The sequence below is a fragment of the Perognathus longimembris genome, chromosome 5, assembly GCF_023159225.1.
Source record: "Perognathus longimembris pacificus isolate PPM17 chromosome 5, ASM2315922v1, whole genome shotgun sequence".
Lineage (NCBI taxonomy): Eukaryota > Metazoa > Chordata > Mammalia > Rodentia > Heteromyidae > Perognathus > Perognathus longimembris.
Genome location: NC_063165.1, coordinates 23,390,736 through 23,409,638, shown reverse-complemented (window position 1 = coordinate 23,409,638; position 18,903 = coordinate 23,390,736). Strand labels below are relative to the sequence as shown.

At 34.2% G+C, this 18,903-nt stretch overlaps 1 protein-coding gene across 1 annotated transcript; it reads left to right on the top strand.

The window, feature by feature from the left end:
- Positions 1–5,260: 5,260 nt before the first annotated feature.
- Positions 5,261–6,012, top strand: LOC125351575 (histone H2A.Z-like). Its single transcript, XM_048346431.1, has one exon. The coding sequence runs from the start codon at positions 5,367–5,369 to the stop codon at positions 5,751–5,753; it is 387 nt and encodes a 128-aa protein (XP_048202388.1). The 5' UTR covers positions 5,261–5,366; the 3' UTR covers positions 5,754–6,012.
- The last annotated feature ends 12,891 nt before the right edge of the window (positions 6,013–18,903 follow it).

Sequence of the window (18,903 nt, the reverse complement as noted above, 5' to 3'; positions counted from 1 at the left end):
TCCTTGAATTTCAAAGTAATTGCCCAAATGTCAGAACATAATATTTTAACTGTACTTTAAAGTTGAAAAAAATTATACAATAAAACAGAAACCACCAAGACCCACAATGGCTATATTACACTACAAATCACCTTTACACCATACCCATACATCAATCAAATAAAAGATATATAAAACACAAGAAAAAAAAAAACACTTGTAGAAACAAAATAAAAGAAAAAGTACTTCGATTCTATATTTCAAGAAGTATGTTACAGAGAAAATATGTAGTTGTTGTTGACTGTGGGGACACTCATAAAATTGGTACAATACCATGACATATCAATCATAATAAACTCCAGATTCATAAAAATGAAACCAGTGACATATTTTACTTATTTCATAAGGGATTTCAATGTTAAATGTCCAGGTAAGCAATAAAGATGGATCCCTTATATGAAAATATTAATCATAATAATAATAATAAATAAACACTAGATTCCATTAAAATATAAAATGAGAATAAGGAGAAAAATGGAAACATTAAAAATATAATTACACAAAATGACTTGTGAAAGGCTGTAATCCCTTGTGCCTGTTTTTAGCCTGATGATACATCAACAATCCTAAGTTCTGATAAAATAATTGAGAAGAAAAAGCTACCCACTGAAAACTAGTAATGTAGCCAGCTTACCCATAGGAAGTAAAACAAGAACCCATAACTCTAATTCCTTATTTCAACTAATTAAAATGGCTAGTAAAACTACAGATAAGTTGGGATCTTATCGTTACTAAAGAGCAAAACTTACTGGTGTGAAAATGATTCATCTCAGGCCTCTTCTTGAACATCATATTAGAATCAGAGTGATTCATTGATTACCCATATCATTTACAAGCTCTAATTTAGGTTGTAAGAACAACTGCTCCTGTGGTAATTAATTCTGGCCAGGGAGTTAATCAGGCATTCATCTTTATTGGTTCATTACATGATTAATATGCTCTTGTTTGTTAGGGTGGAACAAGATTGCATGGCTGATCCAGACAGGTCAGATCTAGCAGATTATTCAATCTATAAAATAAATTTAGGATTTTTTTTAATCATGAGGGAAATTATTTTGAAAAGTATTTGAAAAACAGACATATATTAGATAGGCACTTCTGATTTCAGCATTGAGAAGAAGAAAGAATTTTAGTAATGCAGATAATACAAAAGGAAATAAGTTATATTGATGTATAATTAAGGAGGCATCTATTATATTTGTGCTATCTAAAAATAAACGTTTTTTCAAAGAAATAAGCTAGAACTGAAATATGAAGGGGTAGGGTACAGACAGGGGTGAAAAACCCCATAATGGATTATATTCATTTTCATTGTTTGAAGGGTGCCAGAAAACAATGTTGAAAGTGAAATATTCCATTTATCTTACTAGTATGCTCACAAATAGGTTTCATTAAGGAATACTGCTGAATATATCTAGAAATTTTAAAGTAACATCAAAGCAAATTAATTCTCACCATGTAGTGATGTTTCTTTGCATTTATTTTCCACAGCCTAACACTCTTCTCATCAAACACTCTGGAGCAATGCCTATTGAGGGCTGTGATATATTCTCAAATAACAAGATCATTTAGTACATGTTGATAGTTATGAGTTCATAGAGATCCTATATTTATTTCACTAATGATCTGTCAACCAATCTCCCCATTGTAGTAAATAGCTTAACGGTTGCCTAAGCAACAGAATAAAGATTTTTTCCAGTAAGGGTATGACTATTTTGTGCACTTCAAAGAAATCTGGATGCAAGTACATAACTCTAGGTTAAATGTAATCCTAAAAACAAATTGATTAGCAAGCGATTACCAGCTTCACATAGCTCTTATTGCCTCATTAAATTTTTTGAGAAAGTCTTGGGGAATGTAATATTTTATTGTTTGTTATTGTTATAAAAGTAGTCAATTAAGTTTTAAATCACTCATTAAAAGCAATCTAATGTATCAACTAAGTGTTGAATCATATTTTCAATATGTTAATCAAAGTATGTATATAATACCAAAAATGTTGCTATGTAGCTGTGATTACAGGTGCATAAAACTTTAGCAACAGTTAATAATGAAGGGACTTAAAATTGCCTGAAATATTCTGTATCAATTTATTATTAGGGATATATTTTCATTTAATATGTAACCAAAGACCAAAACTATCTGCCATTATTTCAACTATAAAGTTGAAATAAACCAAGTATAAATAACTTCTTAGTCCTCTAGGATACTGATCACCCCCAGAAACACTTATAAACACACATAATTATTCTGCATTTGAAGGTAACAAACAAAACTAACATAGATTGAGATTTCAGATTTATAAATACAAGTAATACTTGAAAGCTAATTCAGTCCGTAATGAACTAACAAACAACATAAATGCAATTATTCTTAGCCTATCAAATCCTAATCTACATCAGATATTCAATTTTTTTGTCATTCTAAATTGTCCTTGGTTAAAGAGAATATTTTATCTTTCATTTCAGCTTAGTTATATCTTCTGTCTAGCAAGACCGAATTCAAATTGCACTGTGTTTTTCTTGCTGTATTTAATGTTCCATGAAATTCAAAGAGTGATATATTACCTTTATGAAATAAATTTACATTGTTTCAAGCTATGGAAAATACTTTAAAAATCACTTTAGTCTGTAGTAAAACTGTATCTAGCCTCAGAATTGGGACATTGGCTATTTAGAAAGGTAAATTAGATATGATATTGAGTCGTTCCAAACTAATCCTGTTTGTTTCCTATGTAAGCTTTATCCCAAACTGATAATTTATTTTTTTCAGCCCAGAGTACATATCTGTTACACTTTAAGAACTTAATTTTTGTAATTGTAGCCATTGATCACGTGGATTGTGTTACTAGACAAAGAAAACAAATTAAAATTTGTTCATAAAACCTATTGCAGACGAATGTGCTATTGGTATAAGTACCTTCTCCAAAATTGGCAATATAACATGTAAGTCTTGCAATTAAAATTAATGTTTAGTTACAGATGCTAAGCTCCAGTTGAACAATTCCCTTGTGTAGTAGTACATTATCCAGGGATTCAAGTGTAAAATTTAACTTCAATATGGCTCCAAGGTTTTCTTCTGCTTACTACTATGTAAATGTAAATGTAAAACCAGTGTTTTCAACACCATAGTATTAAACAATACTATAGGTTGTTTTTCTTTAAAAAAAAAAAAAACACCAAAATTATTAAACAACAAAGCAAAATCTTTACAGAGAAAGTTGATATATTTATCTGTACCATTTTGAACTTTTTAGGAAATAAAAGTTCTACATATTTAAAATGAGAGTATTGTAAGGCTATTTTTTTAAATTTTTTTTGGCCAGTCCTGGGCCTTATACTCAGGGCCTGAGCACTGTCCCTGGCTTCTTTTTGCTCAAGGCTAGCACTCTGCCACTTGAGCCACAGCGCCACTTCTGGCCGTTTTCTGTATATGTGGTGCTGGGGAATCAAACCCAGGGCCTCATGTATACAAGGCAAGCATTCTTGCCACTAGGCCATATCCCCAGCCCCTGTAAGGCTATTTTTAAGGTAACATTTTCAAATGTATCTGCAGTAAGATCTTATTAGGAACACTACAACCACAGTTAAACCACCACTTAAAATATATTTGAAAAGTGCTCAGGCTTGTTAAATGTTACATTTGAGAATGATCAAAAGTAGATTTTTAAATAAATTTACACTTGGAAATTATGGGAAATAAAATAGGTAATAAAATTTGTTTATAAACACTTCAAAAATACTATTATAATATCTTCAGGAATTCATTGACATTGATAAAAATTTTTGTTATTGTAATCTTAAAAAATACTTCCTTGAGTAATTTATTTTGTTTTGTAATAAAGAAGGGCACTGTGAATATCTGATGCACAGGTTAATATCTATCTATATGAAGACAATAAATAAAAGAAATAAAGTAGTCATAAAGAGACAATAATGGATTTGTAAATACATGAAAGAACAAAGAATAACCTACATCTATGCTCAAACTCAAAGAAAAAAAATGGACCTGCAACAGCAGAGTTTCATGGGTTCTTTCCATCATAAAATAAACTTACAAAGGAGAACACAAAGAATTCCATTATATTGTATGCATATTTTTAGTTAACAGAATTTTATTCTTGCGATATGCACATTTTTAACTTTTCTATTTTCAAAGTTGGCCTATAAAGGACGAAAGACCTAGAAGTGTTCAGTGACATTATGCTAGAGGAAGTACTGTACTTGGGGTTCCATTTAGACATCTCAAAGACAATTTCAAAAGTAAGGTGGTTTTTTTCTCTTTATTTTATTTTGGATGCGAGAGTGCATTTTAGCCTGTAGATAAGGTGTGTGCTGGGAGAATTCTGTTTGTTCTTTTATAAATAGTCCAAAACATTTGTTGTAAAAATTTCTTGGAGCTTAAATAGGAAATGAATTCAAAGTCAATTTCTCTATTAAGCTATCCCTGTTACTTGTTTCTTATTCCACTGAGAACAGGGTACCATAGATCTACTGAGGCTAAAATCAGCTCAATACAAAAATGGGAATAAACTGTAGAAAGTCTTTTGATTTTACCTGAAAGTCAAACGGATCTTGAAGTTACACAAGGACATTTCTGGTTTGTTTTTATTTTTTAGTTTAAAATTGTTACCATTGCTAAATGTAGTACTCCCACTTTGTTCATAATTACCTTATAGGAAATTTGTAAGTATATTATAGTTATGTATATGTTTTTATGATTTGTATTTTCCTATAAGTTATAACCATGTAACGATAATGATTTACCTGTAATGATGTTACATTGGAGAACTAAGCCAAATATAGGCCAACTAAAAATCCCTGCCACGCTTTATGAAACTTTTATTGAAATATTCCACTTTTAATTGTTGGGGTAAGTGTGTGAATAAATAGCTGCTAGATCAACGAAGTTAATTTTAAGTAACAAAACGTGATTTTTTATATACATAATGTATCAGACTTAAATTTAATATTAGTGTGGTCAAATTGCAATGATAATGCAAAGCTAACTTTCAGATTTTTGAGTGTTCTCATTCAAATCTGTAGAAAATGATGAAAAATTAAAGATACAATTTTTGGTCATATTAAATGCTATACTAATTACTCAATAATGTTCACATTATGATTTACAAAAAGTCATTCACGTTTGAAATTATTAAATATTGTTTGCAAGACTCAAAGAAATCAGTATTTCTCAAAAGCTATTAAAATTAAGCAATGAGGCAGTTTGAATCGCGGTGCGACGACGGAGTAGGTGGCCGAGGCCTCGCCGTGTGTCCGACTAGCAGTTTCTCTGCCTTGCTAGCATAAGCTTCAGCAGAATTCGAGATGGCTGGTGGTAAGGCTGGGAAGGACTCCGGAAGGGCCAAGACAAAGGCGGTTTTCCGCTCTCAGAGAGCCGGCTTGCAGTTCCCAGTTGGCCGTATTCATCGACATCTGAAATCTAGGACAACCAGCCATGGTCGTGTGGGAGCGACTGCCGCCGTGTACAGCGTAGCCATCCTGGAGTACCTCACCGCAGAGGTACTTGAATTGGCAGGAAATGCATCAAAAGATTTAAAAGTAAAACGTATTACCCCTCGTCACTTGCAACTTGCTATTCGTGGAGATGAAGAATTGGACTCTCTCATCAAGGCTACCATTGCTGGTGGTGGTGTCATCCCCCACATCCACAAGTCTCTTATTGGGAAGAAAGGACAACAGAAGACTGTCTAAAGGATGCCTGGATTCCTTGTTATCTCAGGACTCTAAATACTCTTTAACAGCTGTCCAGTGTTGGTGATTCCAGTGGACTGTATCTCTGTGAAAAAACACAATTTTGCCTTTTTGTAATTCTATTTGAGCAGGTTGAAAGTTTAATTCGCTTTCCAACCAACCAAATTTCTGCATTCGAGTCTTAACCATATTTAAGTGTTACTGTGGCTTCAAAGAAGCTATTGATTCTGAAGTAGTGGGTTTTGATTGAGTTAACTGTTTTTAAAAAACTGTTTGGATTTTAATTGTGATGCAGAAGTTATAGTAATAACATTTGGTTTTGTACAGACATTATTTCCACTCCAGTGGATAAGCTCAATAAAGGTCATATCCCAAAGTAAAAAAAAAATAAATAAAATTAAGCAACGAAGGAATTTAGAGTCTTAGTACTTTTTGCAGTTCTTGGGTAAATTCAAGTATTTTTCCTAAAATGCTGAAATGGAAAGTCAGCTAAACAGAAGTCAGCTCCTAGTTATTTGCAAGACCATTGTCTATGAGATAAAAATAATCTAAGCGATTAGATTTTTAGAGATAAATCTTTGCACTTGGGAAAGTGATATGAGAACATTTTATTAATAATCACAATGACAGAATAGCCACTGCCTGATTTTTTTTATTTTCCCAAAGCCAATGTTTATCTCTTTCTTATCTCTTCTTTCTAGTCTCTTCTTTCTATCTCTTCTTATTTAATATTTTAACATAACTTCATTATTTTTATTAAGGTTTAGTACAGAATGGTTACCATTCCATATGTCAGGAAATGAGTACATTTATTTATGACAATGTCACCCCTTCCTTTGCTTTCCCCCAGTATTCTTCTCCCATCTCTGCCCACAAGTTGCATAGTTCATTTGCCACACAGTGTATACTAAATATAATTATTGCATTTGTTCTCCCAGCTATTTTTAAACAATATCAAATGTATGTTTTGTGTCTTACTTTATTATTTTCACCACATAAAATATGAAATATTCAAAAAGTAGTTACTACTTATAACTAATTTATAAAGTATAACAACATAAACTCCCACTAACTTCTACACCCAGCATAAGACAGAATATTAGTATGGATTTTCATTTCCTTATATTTTTCTTACCAGTTTCAGTCTTTGGATGATCCTATGCTTGGAACAAGTTCAGAGTTCAATCCCAAAGTTAATTCTAAACATTTTGGCAAAATTGATTTACCAGTTCATACTTCCAAAAACTTTATTAATCCTTCTATAAAGGTTTAGTTTTCCTATGTTTCATTTTCTTCAAATACATTGGATAGTCAGACTTCCAACTGTGATACTGATTTCTGTTTTCTGATAATTTAGAAGATCATGAATGTTTGCTATGTCATATATCTTCCCGTTTCTATGAACTACCTATTTGATTAAAAATATAGTTATCAGGTTTCTGTGAGTCAAAAATTTAGAAGGGTGAACTCAGTGAGGCATTACTGGGGGTTAGTTGCATTTTCACCTGGACATTGAATTTTAGAGAATTCCTATGATTTCCCCAAGCTATTAGTCAACTTTATTTTATTTGGCTATAGGTTTGATGGCCTGGACCTCTTCATTACCATCAACAGAAAGATATTCTTGATTTCTAACCAACTCTTTTTTTATTATTATTATTAATTGAACATAAATTTTTTTGCAAGGTGTTATGCAAAGAGGGTGCACTTACATAGTAGGGCAGTGTGTACATTTCTTGTGATATCTTACGACCTGTTTTTCTATCCCTTGTCTAGGTCAGGTAGACATATATGCAATATACAATGTATCAAGAACATATACAGTATTTACAGACTTGGTTTCTACTGTCTCTCCATCTCCCTTTGTTAACAGTCATATATCAGGGAGATCATGCCCCTTTGTTTTCTGTGTTCTAGGCTTGTCTCACTCAACATTATTTGTTCGAGTTCTGACCATTTCCCTGCGAATAACAATATTTCACCATTCTTAATCGCTATGTAGTATTCCATTGTGTATAAGTACCATATTTTTTGGATCCATTCGTCTGTGGAGGGGCATCTGGGTTGTTTCCATATTTTGGCTATTGTGAATTGGGCAGTAATAAACATGGAAGTGCAAATGTCTTTTTGATATCTTGGGACCTGCTGTTCAGGATAGATGCCTAGGAGTGGTATGGCTGGGTCATAGGGTAGGTCTATATTGAGCTTTTTGAGAAACCTCCATACTGTTCTCCAAAGTGGTTGTACTAATTTGCACTCCCACCAACAATGGAGAAGGGTTCCTCTTTCCCCACAGCCCCTCCAGCATTTGTTGTTGCCTGAGTTCAGAGTATAGGCCATTCTAACTGGGGTGAGGTGGTATCTCAGGGTTGTTTTTATTTGCATTTCCTTTACTAGCAGGGATGTTGAGCATTTCTTCATGTGTTTCTTTGCCATTTTTATATCTTCTCTTGTGAAGTCTCTCTTTAGCTCTTTTGCCCATTTCCTAATAGGTTTATTGGGCTTGGAGGGGCTTAGTTTTTTGAGTTCTCTGTAGATGACCGATATCAGGCCTTTGTCTGTTGCTGTGCTGGTAAATATCCTTTCCCATATCGTTGGCTGTCTTTCTATTTTGGTGGCTATGACCTTAGCTGTGCAGAAACTTTTTAATTTGTAGTAGTCCCATTTGTCAAGTCTTTCCCCTATTTGTTGTGCCCCTGGGACTCTATTCAGGAAGTTCCTTCCTGTGCCTATAAGTTCTAGTGTTTTTCCTACTCTGTCCTTCAGTAGTTTCAAGGATTCAGGTCTGATGTTGAGGTCCTTGATCCATTTTGAGTTTCTAACCAACTCTTAAAAGCTCACATCAAGTCTATCTCTGGTGATTACCTCAAAACAGTAGCCTACATCAGTAATTAAACAAAACGTGTTTACAAAAATATCCTGTTAGACAAATCTCTGGCCATAATACATTCTAATCCAGAGAATGGCATTTCATCTCAATTGCCATATATAATGTTTGATGGCATTAGAGTATAAAATCAGGGACTTTTGTTAGGTGGGCAGTAAAGTCATTAGCACTTGAATCACATTCCTAGCATTTTCACTTTCATTGTTGGTTTGTTTGCTGTAATGGATTCTCACATTCATACCCAGGGTCTAGGGTAGCCTAGACCCTCATTCCCTCACACTTCCTATAACTAAAATCACAGATATGTGTCACTACATGCAGCTTATTTTTTATTGGTTGAGATAGGCTCACGTGAGCTTCTTTCTTGGGTTGGCTTCATATCAGAAACTTCCAAAGTAGCAAGTACTGCAGGAATAATCCTAGTAATCCCAGGCTGACATTTAACTATTTTCACCAACACTCTGTAAGAAAACAGACTACACAACACAAAATTTATACTCAATTTATAGTCAAAATTTATACTGTGGCCACCCTAACAAATACTTCTCAAATGTGTTTATTCTGTTTGTCTAACACTTGTTTGTGCATTTTTCTATAGTGATTTCAATTACCAATTTACAATTATGATAATCTAAAAATACTTAACAAAATATTCCAAAAATGAGCAATTTATAACATGTTCATTCTGTATTGTTCTGATTAGCATGGTTAATTCTCATTACATTCTCTCCTTTTTAACTGTGACCGAAATTGTCATTTTTGTCCAGTCTAGCAATGATGCATAAATAATCTAACCATTAATCACTAGTCATCTCTTATCAATTTACTGTTGAAATATCACAGATTTATTAAATTAGTCATTATTTTACATAATAATGACCCAGATCATGAGTTGTGATTCTATTTTAGTGCTTTGCTATGATTATTCAATCAGTAGTAATTACAAAATTTTTCTTATGACTAACATATAGAATAAGATTCATCATAGGTATTTTATAAGTATATAGATCTCAGCACTGAAAATTCAAGCTAGTTGGGGTAAAAGGCTTGAAAAATATCTCCTGCAAATAATAGAAGTTATTATATTTGGTGTTATCCTTCTTAGTGCTTTATATATTATCACATGATTTTTTCAGCTACTTACATTTCACAGATTTTGTACTACATCTAGCTTGTCTTTCCACTATTATAATGGAAAAACAAGTTTTCTTTTATTTTATTTTTCTGGGACTGGTTCTAAATATTGACCCTTGCAAATGTTAGGTAAGTGTTACACCACTCAAATACTGCCCACATTCAGAAAGTCTTCATTTTTAATGGAAGCAATTTTAGAGATTATATTTGTGATTGTTACTAAAGACATTCCTCAATTTGTAACATTTTATTGTTTGAACTTCATTTTTAATTATATCCCAGTATTTCTGGCCTCAGTGCTACTCAGCTGGGACTATTTATCCATTCTGTCTAATGTACTGTGGCATTAGATTTGTAAGTAGCTTTCATACAGACATTTTTTTAAAGGCAACCCTCCTTTTTATTTACAACTAACTAGGCTAATATTACCATCTGCTTCTTTAATGTACACCTTAGAATTAATATCTAAAACTGTATTAGTACTAAAAGTCTTAACATGTTCTCATTGAGTTACCTCAAATTTATTGCTATGAATGAGAAACTAAATGAATGTTATATTGAATACTTTTTCTTCTCTCCATGTATACCTCAAAGTAGCACCAAAGGTATTGCTGAGCTCCACCATAATGAGGAGAGTAAACACATTAGGTTAGTATGGTACTAGGTTTCACAGTCGAAGAAGGAATCTTGACAAAGTAGTAGAACAGGGAAAAGCACTATAAAACATGTGATAATAAGAAGGAGTGTAGGATGAAAGCGAGGGTATCACAATCCAAGAGAGATTTTGATAATAATATATAAATGGGAGAAAGGTAGTATGCACAATTTTTGGAATTTCTTTAGTATTCAAATCTTTTAGCATGCATTTGTTCACACTGAGTATCAGAATCAGAAGAATACTGTGGAGATGGTGCAGTGTGATTATCTGAAGCTAGGTGATAAGAGATTTTAAGCTTCTATCTTACTTTCTCACTGTATTACTCTTTGTGGGGCAAACCAATTTTGTTATATGGGGACACTTAAGCAAGCCAGTGGATAAGTCTACATTGAAAGGAAACAGAGCTTCTTGACAATAATGACAAAAAAATTAATTATATCTGCCAATAGTCATAGTAGGAAGCCATGATTAAATTAGACCAACTTGTTACAATCAACCAACCTCAGCCAACCACCTTCCAAGACAGCACCTAACATCTCCCTCTTAGAGGGTGTTAGAAAACTAAAGGAGAAGAGAAAAAGATTAGACAGGACTCAATTCTCAACAGGCAAGGACTGTTTATTGATGAACAGTGAGGGTCAAAGACCTTCCTGCAGGATTGGAGGTTGTGTCGGGAACTGGATTTTAGGGTGGGCATATATAGGATTTAACAAGGAAGCAGAAAACAGAAAATCGGTAAGGTCTCTTGAGGGCCCAGAGTAATGTCCTGAGCCAGGCCCACAGTGGAATCCTCCACCAGGGGTAAGGGGCTATTGTCTCTTGGGAACCAAGGACGGTGTCCTTGGCCCCGGGCCAGATTGAAATAACTGCCTGTGGACAGGCATGTGGTCAAGCTTGTTGTCTTGCTTGACCTTGGGAATACCGCAGGAATCAATCCTTCATATTCTATCTGTAGATAGAAAGAATGGGCTTAGATGGGAGAGTTAAGTTCTTCATATAGGGTCTTTGGATACACGAAAGAATGGGTTGAGAGGGGAACAACTTGAGGTTGTGAGAACAAAGCAGATTCCATCATTGGATCCATATAAAAAATATTCAAATAAGCAAATGAAGACTCCTATATGTACAGAAACTTCCTGAGTTAATAATGTTTGTTGTTATAGTACTAGAATTCCTAGCCAGAGCAATTAGGCAAGAAGAGAATATAAAGGGGATCCAAATAGGAAAAGATGAAGTTAAACTTTCTCTCTTCGCAGATGACATGATCCTATACCTAAAGAATCCCATAGACTCTACCCCCAAGCTACTAGAGCTGATACAAAACTTTGGCAAAGTTGCAGGATATAAAATAAACCTTCAAAAATCAACGGCCTTTCTCTATGCTAACAACCCGAAGACCGAGGCTGAAGTCAGGAAAGCAACTCCTTTTGCAATAGCCCCCAAAAACATAAAATACCTAGGAATAACCTTAACCAAAGAAGTGAAAGACCTCTTTGAAGAGAACTTTAAAAGCTTGAAAAATGAAATTAAGTCAGAACTAAGAAAATGGAAAAACCTCCCATGCTCATGGATTGGGAGGATTAATGTAATCAAAATGGCAATATTGCCGAAGGCTATCTACAAATTCAATGCAATACCCATTAATATCCCAACACCATTCTTTAATGAAATAGAGGAAGCAATCCAGAAATTCATATGGAACAATAAAAGACCTAGAATAGCAAAAACACTCCTAAGCAGAAAGAACAGTGCTGGAGGAATTACAATACCCAACTTCAAGCTGTATTATAAAGCTATAGTAATAAAAACAGCTTGGTATTGGCACCGGAACAGGCCTGAAGACCAATGGAACAGAATTGAAGACCCAGAATTAAACCCACAGAACTATGCCTACTTAATCTTTGATAAAGGAGCTAAAACAATAGTATGGAAGAAAGATAGCCTCTTTAACAAGTGGTGCTGGCAAAACTGGCTCAACACATGCAACAAACTAAAACTAGATCCTTATATATCAACCTGCAACAAAATCAATTCCAAATGGATTAAAGACCTTGAAATCAAAACAGGCACCCTGAAGACACTAAAGGAAGGAGTAGGAGAAACACTTGGGTTCCTTGGCACAGGACAGAATTCCTTAACAAAGACCCTGAAAGGCTACAAATCAAAGAAAGGTTGGACAAATGGGACTGCATCAAACTCCAGAGCTTCTGCACGGCAAAGGACATAGCTCTCAAGATAAACAGAAAGCCCACAGACTGGGAGAAGATCTTTACCGGACATTCAACAGACAAAGGCCTCATCTCTAAAATATATGCAGAACTAAAAAAATTACCTTCTTCCAAAACAAAACTGCAAAGAACCAATAGCCCCCTCATCAAGTGGGCTAAAGACTTACAAAGAAACTTCTCTGATGAGGAAATGAGAATGGCCAATAGTCACATGAAAAAATGCTCTACATCACTGGCCATAAAGGAAATGCAAATCAAAACAACATTGAGATTCCATCTCACCCCAGCAAGAATGTCATATATCAAGAAAACTAATAATAACAATTGTTGGAGGGGATGTGGCCAAAAGGGAACCCTACTTCATTGTTGGTGGGAATGTAAACTGGTTCAGCCACTCTGGCAAGCAGTATGGAGATTCCTCAGAAGGCTCAATATAGAACTCCCCTATGACCCAGCAGCCCCACTGTTGGGTATCTATCCAAAAGCCCACAAACAAAATCACAGTAATGCCACCAGCACAACAATGTTCATCGCAGCACAATTTGTCATAGCGAGAAGCTGGAACCAACCCAGATGCCCCTCCATAGATAAATGGATCAGGAAAATGTGGTACATTTACACAATGGAATTTTATGCCTCTATCAGAAAGAATGACATTGTTCCATTTGTAAGGAAATGGAAGGACTTGGAAAAAGTTATACTAAGTGAAGTGAGCCAGACCCAAAGAAACATGGACTCTATGGCCTCCCTTATTGGGAATAATTAGTACAGGTTTAGGCAAGCCATAGCAGAGCATCACAAGGCCCAATAGCTATACCCTTAGAAACACATAAGATGATGCTAAGTGAAATGAACTCCATGATATGGAAACAAGTGATATATCACAGTTATAACTACTTTCAACGTCCTATGTGTATGTGTAGTTTCTATTATTGATAATGTTTTGTATCACCTTCCTATGTTTGTACCTACACTATCTCTGTAATCTTATCTGAGTATATTGGAAACCGTGTTTACTGGTATTGGAAGTAGGAAATTCAAAGGGAATACCAAATTCGAGAGACACAGGGTAAAAAAAAGAGAAATAACTACAAAAGCAATACTTGCAAAACTCTTTGGTGTAAGTGAACTGAACAACTGGGGGGGGAGGGAAAGGGGGGGAGGGAGGGGGGCATGAGGGACAAGGCAACAAACAGTACAAGAAATGTATCCAATGCCCAACGTATGATACTGTAACCTCTCTGTACGTCAGTTTGATAATAAAAATTTGAGAAAAAAAAATAATGTTTGTTGTTTTAAGCTGTGAAATGTTGGAATAATTTACTAAAACTTTTATAACCAATTAACATCTATAAAAGATACAAATTATTAAATGAAATTTTAACATCTTTTATTCAATGAAATGCAAATTTTCACCATACTAACAAAAAAAAACCTCATTGCATTGTACATTGTAATGTGTGAAGTTGGAAGTAATAGGCATTTTAGTGAATTACTAATGAGAACATAAACTGGCAAATGATCTCAAGGAAAAAACCCCAACAGATAGATACTTTGGTCTAGAAGGGGTTTAAAAGCATGAGATAAACATTCTTTTTCTTTAACTCAAAATAGACATTAGAAAAGGAGTAAGTAACTAGCTTCATTTTTCTTCAAAAAAACCAAGTAAAAGAGAAATATGGAAAAGCAAATCTTGAGAAGATTCATGTGTGGTATCCACCTCAGTGTAAAGATTTTCCCTTGATTCCCTCAAGCAACTCAACCTTTAATGTACTAAATTAAGATCCCAGAAAATCTTAGAAGTCTCTTCACAAAGCCTTGGAGCCAATTTTAATTCCATTTCTGAATGCAAGCTTTCCCTTACATATTTAGAAATCAGAGAGGCACATAAACAGAGCAAAGGAAATGTTCATTTACTTCAAGAAACAGTAGAAAATGTCTAAGTATTTGGGGCTTTTGACTTATTCTAGCAATCAAATCAATCAAATGAATAAAATGAAAATTGTAGTACCATGAACTTTCAAGTGGTCAGATAGTATTAACTATTACTGTCCTTGTTTAGGCTAAAGGTAAAAGATCTTAGACGCCATTAATTAGAGAACAAATTGATAGTTTGTTCTGAAGAAAAAATTAAAATATGTGGTAATACATCGTTTCCTGATGTAATAAACACGTATCATTGTAACAATCAGTGACATACTGATATACAAATATTAAAAGTAAATGACATGACAAAAAATGATCTAAATGTCAACAACAGCAAATCAGTAAATAAATTATATAGTCGGAATGTAAGACAATTTTCATTTTATTGAAATGAAAACTAGCTTAGAAATGGAAAATTAACTCCAAAGTCCTAACTTAAACTGAGAATCAAAGAAAAAAATCAAATGATAAAATTCTTTTATCGATATGTTTATTATTTTATTTCAATTAGAGCACAGTTATCTAATTTTCTCACCAATATGACCTAAGTTACCAGAGCCAATGTCTGATTCAGTAGATACCAATATGTTTGACATACTATCCTCCATCGTATTAACTTTCCTGGTTCAATTTGAGTATGTTCTGTATCATTCATATGAAATAAGTAATTATTCAGAAAAAAAAAACACTTCTTTTTTTCCATTTTTTTGTTTTTCTTCACTGTCTAAGTGAAGTACCGAGGGGTTACAGTTTCATATGTAAGGCAATGAGTACATTTCTTATCCCACTTGTTGCCTCCTCCTTCATCCCCCCCCATACCTCGTCCCCCTTCTCTCCCCTCCCCCATGAGTTATACAGTTGTTTACACCAAATGGTTTTGTGAGCATTGCTTTTGGAATGGCTTGTCCTTTTATCCTTTGCCTCTTGATATTGGTATTTCCTTTCCCTTCTCTAGTTCTAATATACGTATATACAGTATCCAGGGTACTTGGATCAGATACCATAATAGCAGGGGTAAAACCACAGGAAGTGAGTCGAAGAGAAAAAAAGAAAGAAAAAGAAGGGTACTGTTTGACATGGCATGTTGAAATAGTTACAACAATGATAAAACACTTCTTTAGCACAGCTCACTCAGTAATCAGTTTCTAGATAATCAGGTTCTAGTATAATATTGGAAAACCTTAGGCTTGAAGGTTCAATAAAACTCACATCCAGGCATTTAATGCTGGAAGAGGGCTGTAACAATGTTCTTACAACAATGTTGTAAGGTAATGAACTCTGATCCCTGGCCCCTGGGAATCTGTTTTACTATATCATTTTGGAAGGGAAAGACTTCTTCAGAGAATTATTCTGAAGTTCATGTTATAAACTCACACTTTTAATTCATCCAGACTAGAATCTTGAAACATGGACTCTTATTTTGTCTCAATGAAGGCTAGTAGTTGCAAATAAAAGTTGTGTTCCCAGGACTATTTCAAAATCCACTTTGCATTTCAGTTACAACAGGATTTTTTAGGTTGTATATAATTTTTATTTTCAATTCTGCTGCCTGAGCTGTGAATGAGTTGAAGAATCATATGATAAATAAAGATGGGCAGGCTATATCTTAATATTTCATTCCTGAAAATACACTGAAATGAAAAAAGTGCAAAAATATTTGCCACACTTATATATAAATATATTCTTAAAATTTTCTGTAAGAAAATTCTTACAGTGAATATACTGCTTGTGTAACCTGCTTAATTACTTCTGTAAATCTTTATTCGCACACTTCCTGATTCTATTATTGATATACTAGAATACATATTTTTGTAGAATGTCATTTCTCTCCATTAACCCCACCACTTGAATTTACATTTATTCATATTAAAATTCTCCTAATTTTCTCTTATAGTATACAGCATACTTGCATACTTCGTACATTCTTACAACATGTAGATATGAGAAATTGTTGTCAATACAACAAAATAAAGTATAGCATCCGTAGAATATGTTTATCTGTAGTTGTATACAATATTTGATGTGATTTCTACAAGCAGTTTAATCTTCTACTCTAGAATTTACCCTATCGGCCTTCAAATTTTACTTTCTTCATGGTGTTATTTTTTAAAGAATCAAATAGAATACCCAATATTTCTTTAATTCTTATTTTATGGCTGTGCAACCAAGATCTACCATGAAAAGTAGCTATTGGTTGTTAAAATCCCTACACCCTAGTTCAACAGAGGCTAGGCATAAAAACATTTAAGAAGAAATTCAATACCTCATTCTTTCAAGTATGTTTTTGTTTCTCTTAAAATACTCTATTTCCCCAGGTCCCCAGAGTCTCTTGGACAATGCCCAAGAGAGAACTTTTGAGAAACCTGTGTGTTTCTTATTTGTTGACTGCTGTTGGAGTTTTCCTCTTTAAATTCAAGGTGGCTATGAACAATTTTTTTTCAAGACAACAGGGAATTTGCTTTATTTGAAAGGAGAATATTGGATTTTAGTGTATGATTCTGATAGAAAAACTAAAGAAACTCTAATACCTACTGAAAATAGTGTGTTCAGATCTGTTACACTGCAGCAGAATATAGTTGATTCTTCAGAGGTTGGCTGCCTTGGCTTTTTCTCTCTAAAATAATATAGTTAGAAAATAAAAGAAATAAAATAAGTTTTTCAAATTGTTTGGCAGAACATGCATTGGCACCTGTGTGTGTGTGTGTGTGTGTGTGTGTGTGTGTGTGTGTGTGTGTGTGTGTGTGTGCTCGCCCACATGTACGTATATATGTGCTGGTTCTAGATCTTGAACTCAGGGTTTGGGTACACTGTCTCTGAGTTTTTCTGCTCAAGACTAATTCTCTACCACCTGAGCTATACTTCCTCTCTAGCTTTTTCATGTTTAATTGGAGATAAGAGTCTCCTGGACTCCTGCCCAGGCAGGCTTTGAGCCAGGATCTTCAGATCTCAGCTTCGGGAATAGCTAGGCTTACAGTCATGAATCCAGAGTGCTTGGCCACCTTTCTATATTTTAAGTGAGATAAAATAGCTCAAATATTCTGTAAACATTTTTTTATATTTGCCACATGACAGATATGCCTTATTTTCCAAAGAAACTCTGGGAGATATTTGTCTTCTCTTACTTATACTGCTTTAAAAATGTTATTGCTAAGAAAGTTTTGGTAAATAAAAATAAAATGCTTGATAAAGCTGGCAATTATAATTTATCCAGTGAAATAATTCCAACCCTTTCATAAAAATTTAGTGCATACTTTAACCAAAGATGTGTCATATTATTTGAATTGGCTATGCAATGGCCAATTTCAGGTAGCTGCCAAGACTGCTTATGCTACACAGACTCCTGTTCCTCATTTTAAAAAAATGAACAATGAAGCTCTTTATTCCCACCCTTCAATGTTTTACAGCTGAGTCACATTTTTTATTTACAAGACATCTGCCTCCCACATTATACATCTCTAAAGCAAAAACTGGAGAAAAGGGGAAGTCCAACTTTACATTGCTTCAACACACAAGCCATTTGTTTCAATAGATACCATCCCACACATTTTCCATGTGAGAGAGGGGAAAAAAAATTAACTCAATCTCCAGAGCTGAACATGTACACACAATGGCTAAAATTCAATTTATATCTGCCCAGGTGTAGGATTGCTGGCAGCAGTCATGGTCATAGCTATGGGCTTTAACCCAACAGAACATTGTCTGAGCTTCCAGGAAATCTGATGGGTAATATTCTAACTGCCCTGAACTCCAAATTTTAGACGTCAAAGTACATCACAAAAGGGAAGCTCACACAACTGCAAATACATAAAATCTCTGCATGGTTCTTGGAAGTGAAAGTTGACTGTGAGATTCACAGGAAAATATAATTTTATGAAGACCTCGGGAGAGAATAGTACAGGAAGAGGCTCTCAGCCAAACAGAAGTCATTTCCGAAAGGAGAGAATGATGCTAGTTGTGTAGGCTTATGATTGCTTCTAACCTCCATTTGAGTTGAATTCTTGTGTTTTTCATTATTCTGAATCTCAAATGTGTTACATAGTACTCACAATTGAAATTGGCTTTTCAAGAACATACAGCTTTGGAGACCTATTGTTGGCACATAAAATGATACCCTATCTTCTATTCAAAATCATAAGTCAGGGTTTCATCCTAAAGAGGTACCTGATTACAGAAATTCCACCACATGTGGTCAAATGACAACTCATTATGTTTTCTCCACATGTGGAAGACTTTAATTACTATAGAAATGTAATTCTTGCTGTTGGTTTTAGCTTGAAAAATACTTGGTCCCAGTCTCTATTTTAGTCTTTAAGCAAT

What these genes read in the sequence shown, in the direction of transcription:
- LOC125351575 (XM_048346431.1), top strand. Translation starts at nt 5,367, where the DNA reads ATGGCTGGTGGTAAGGCTGGGAAGGACTCCGGAAGGGCCAAGACAAAG.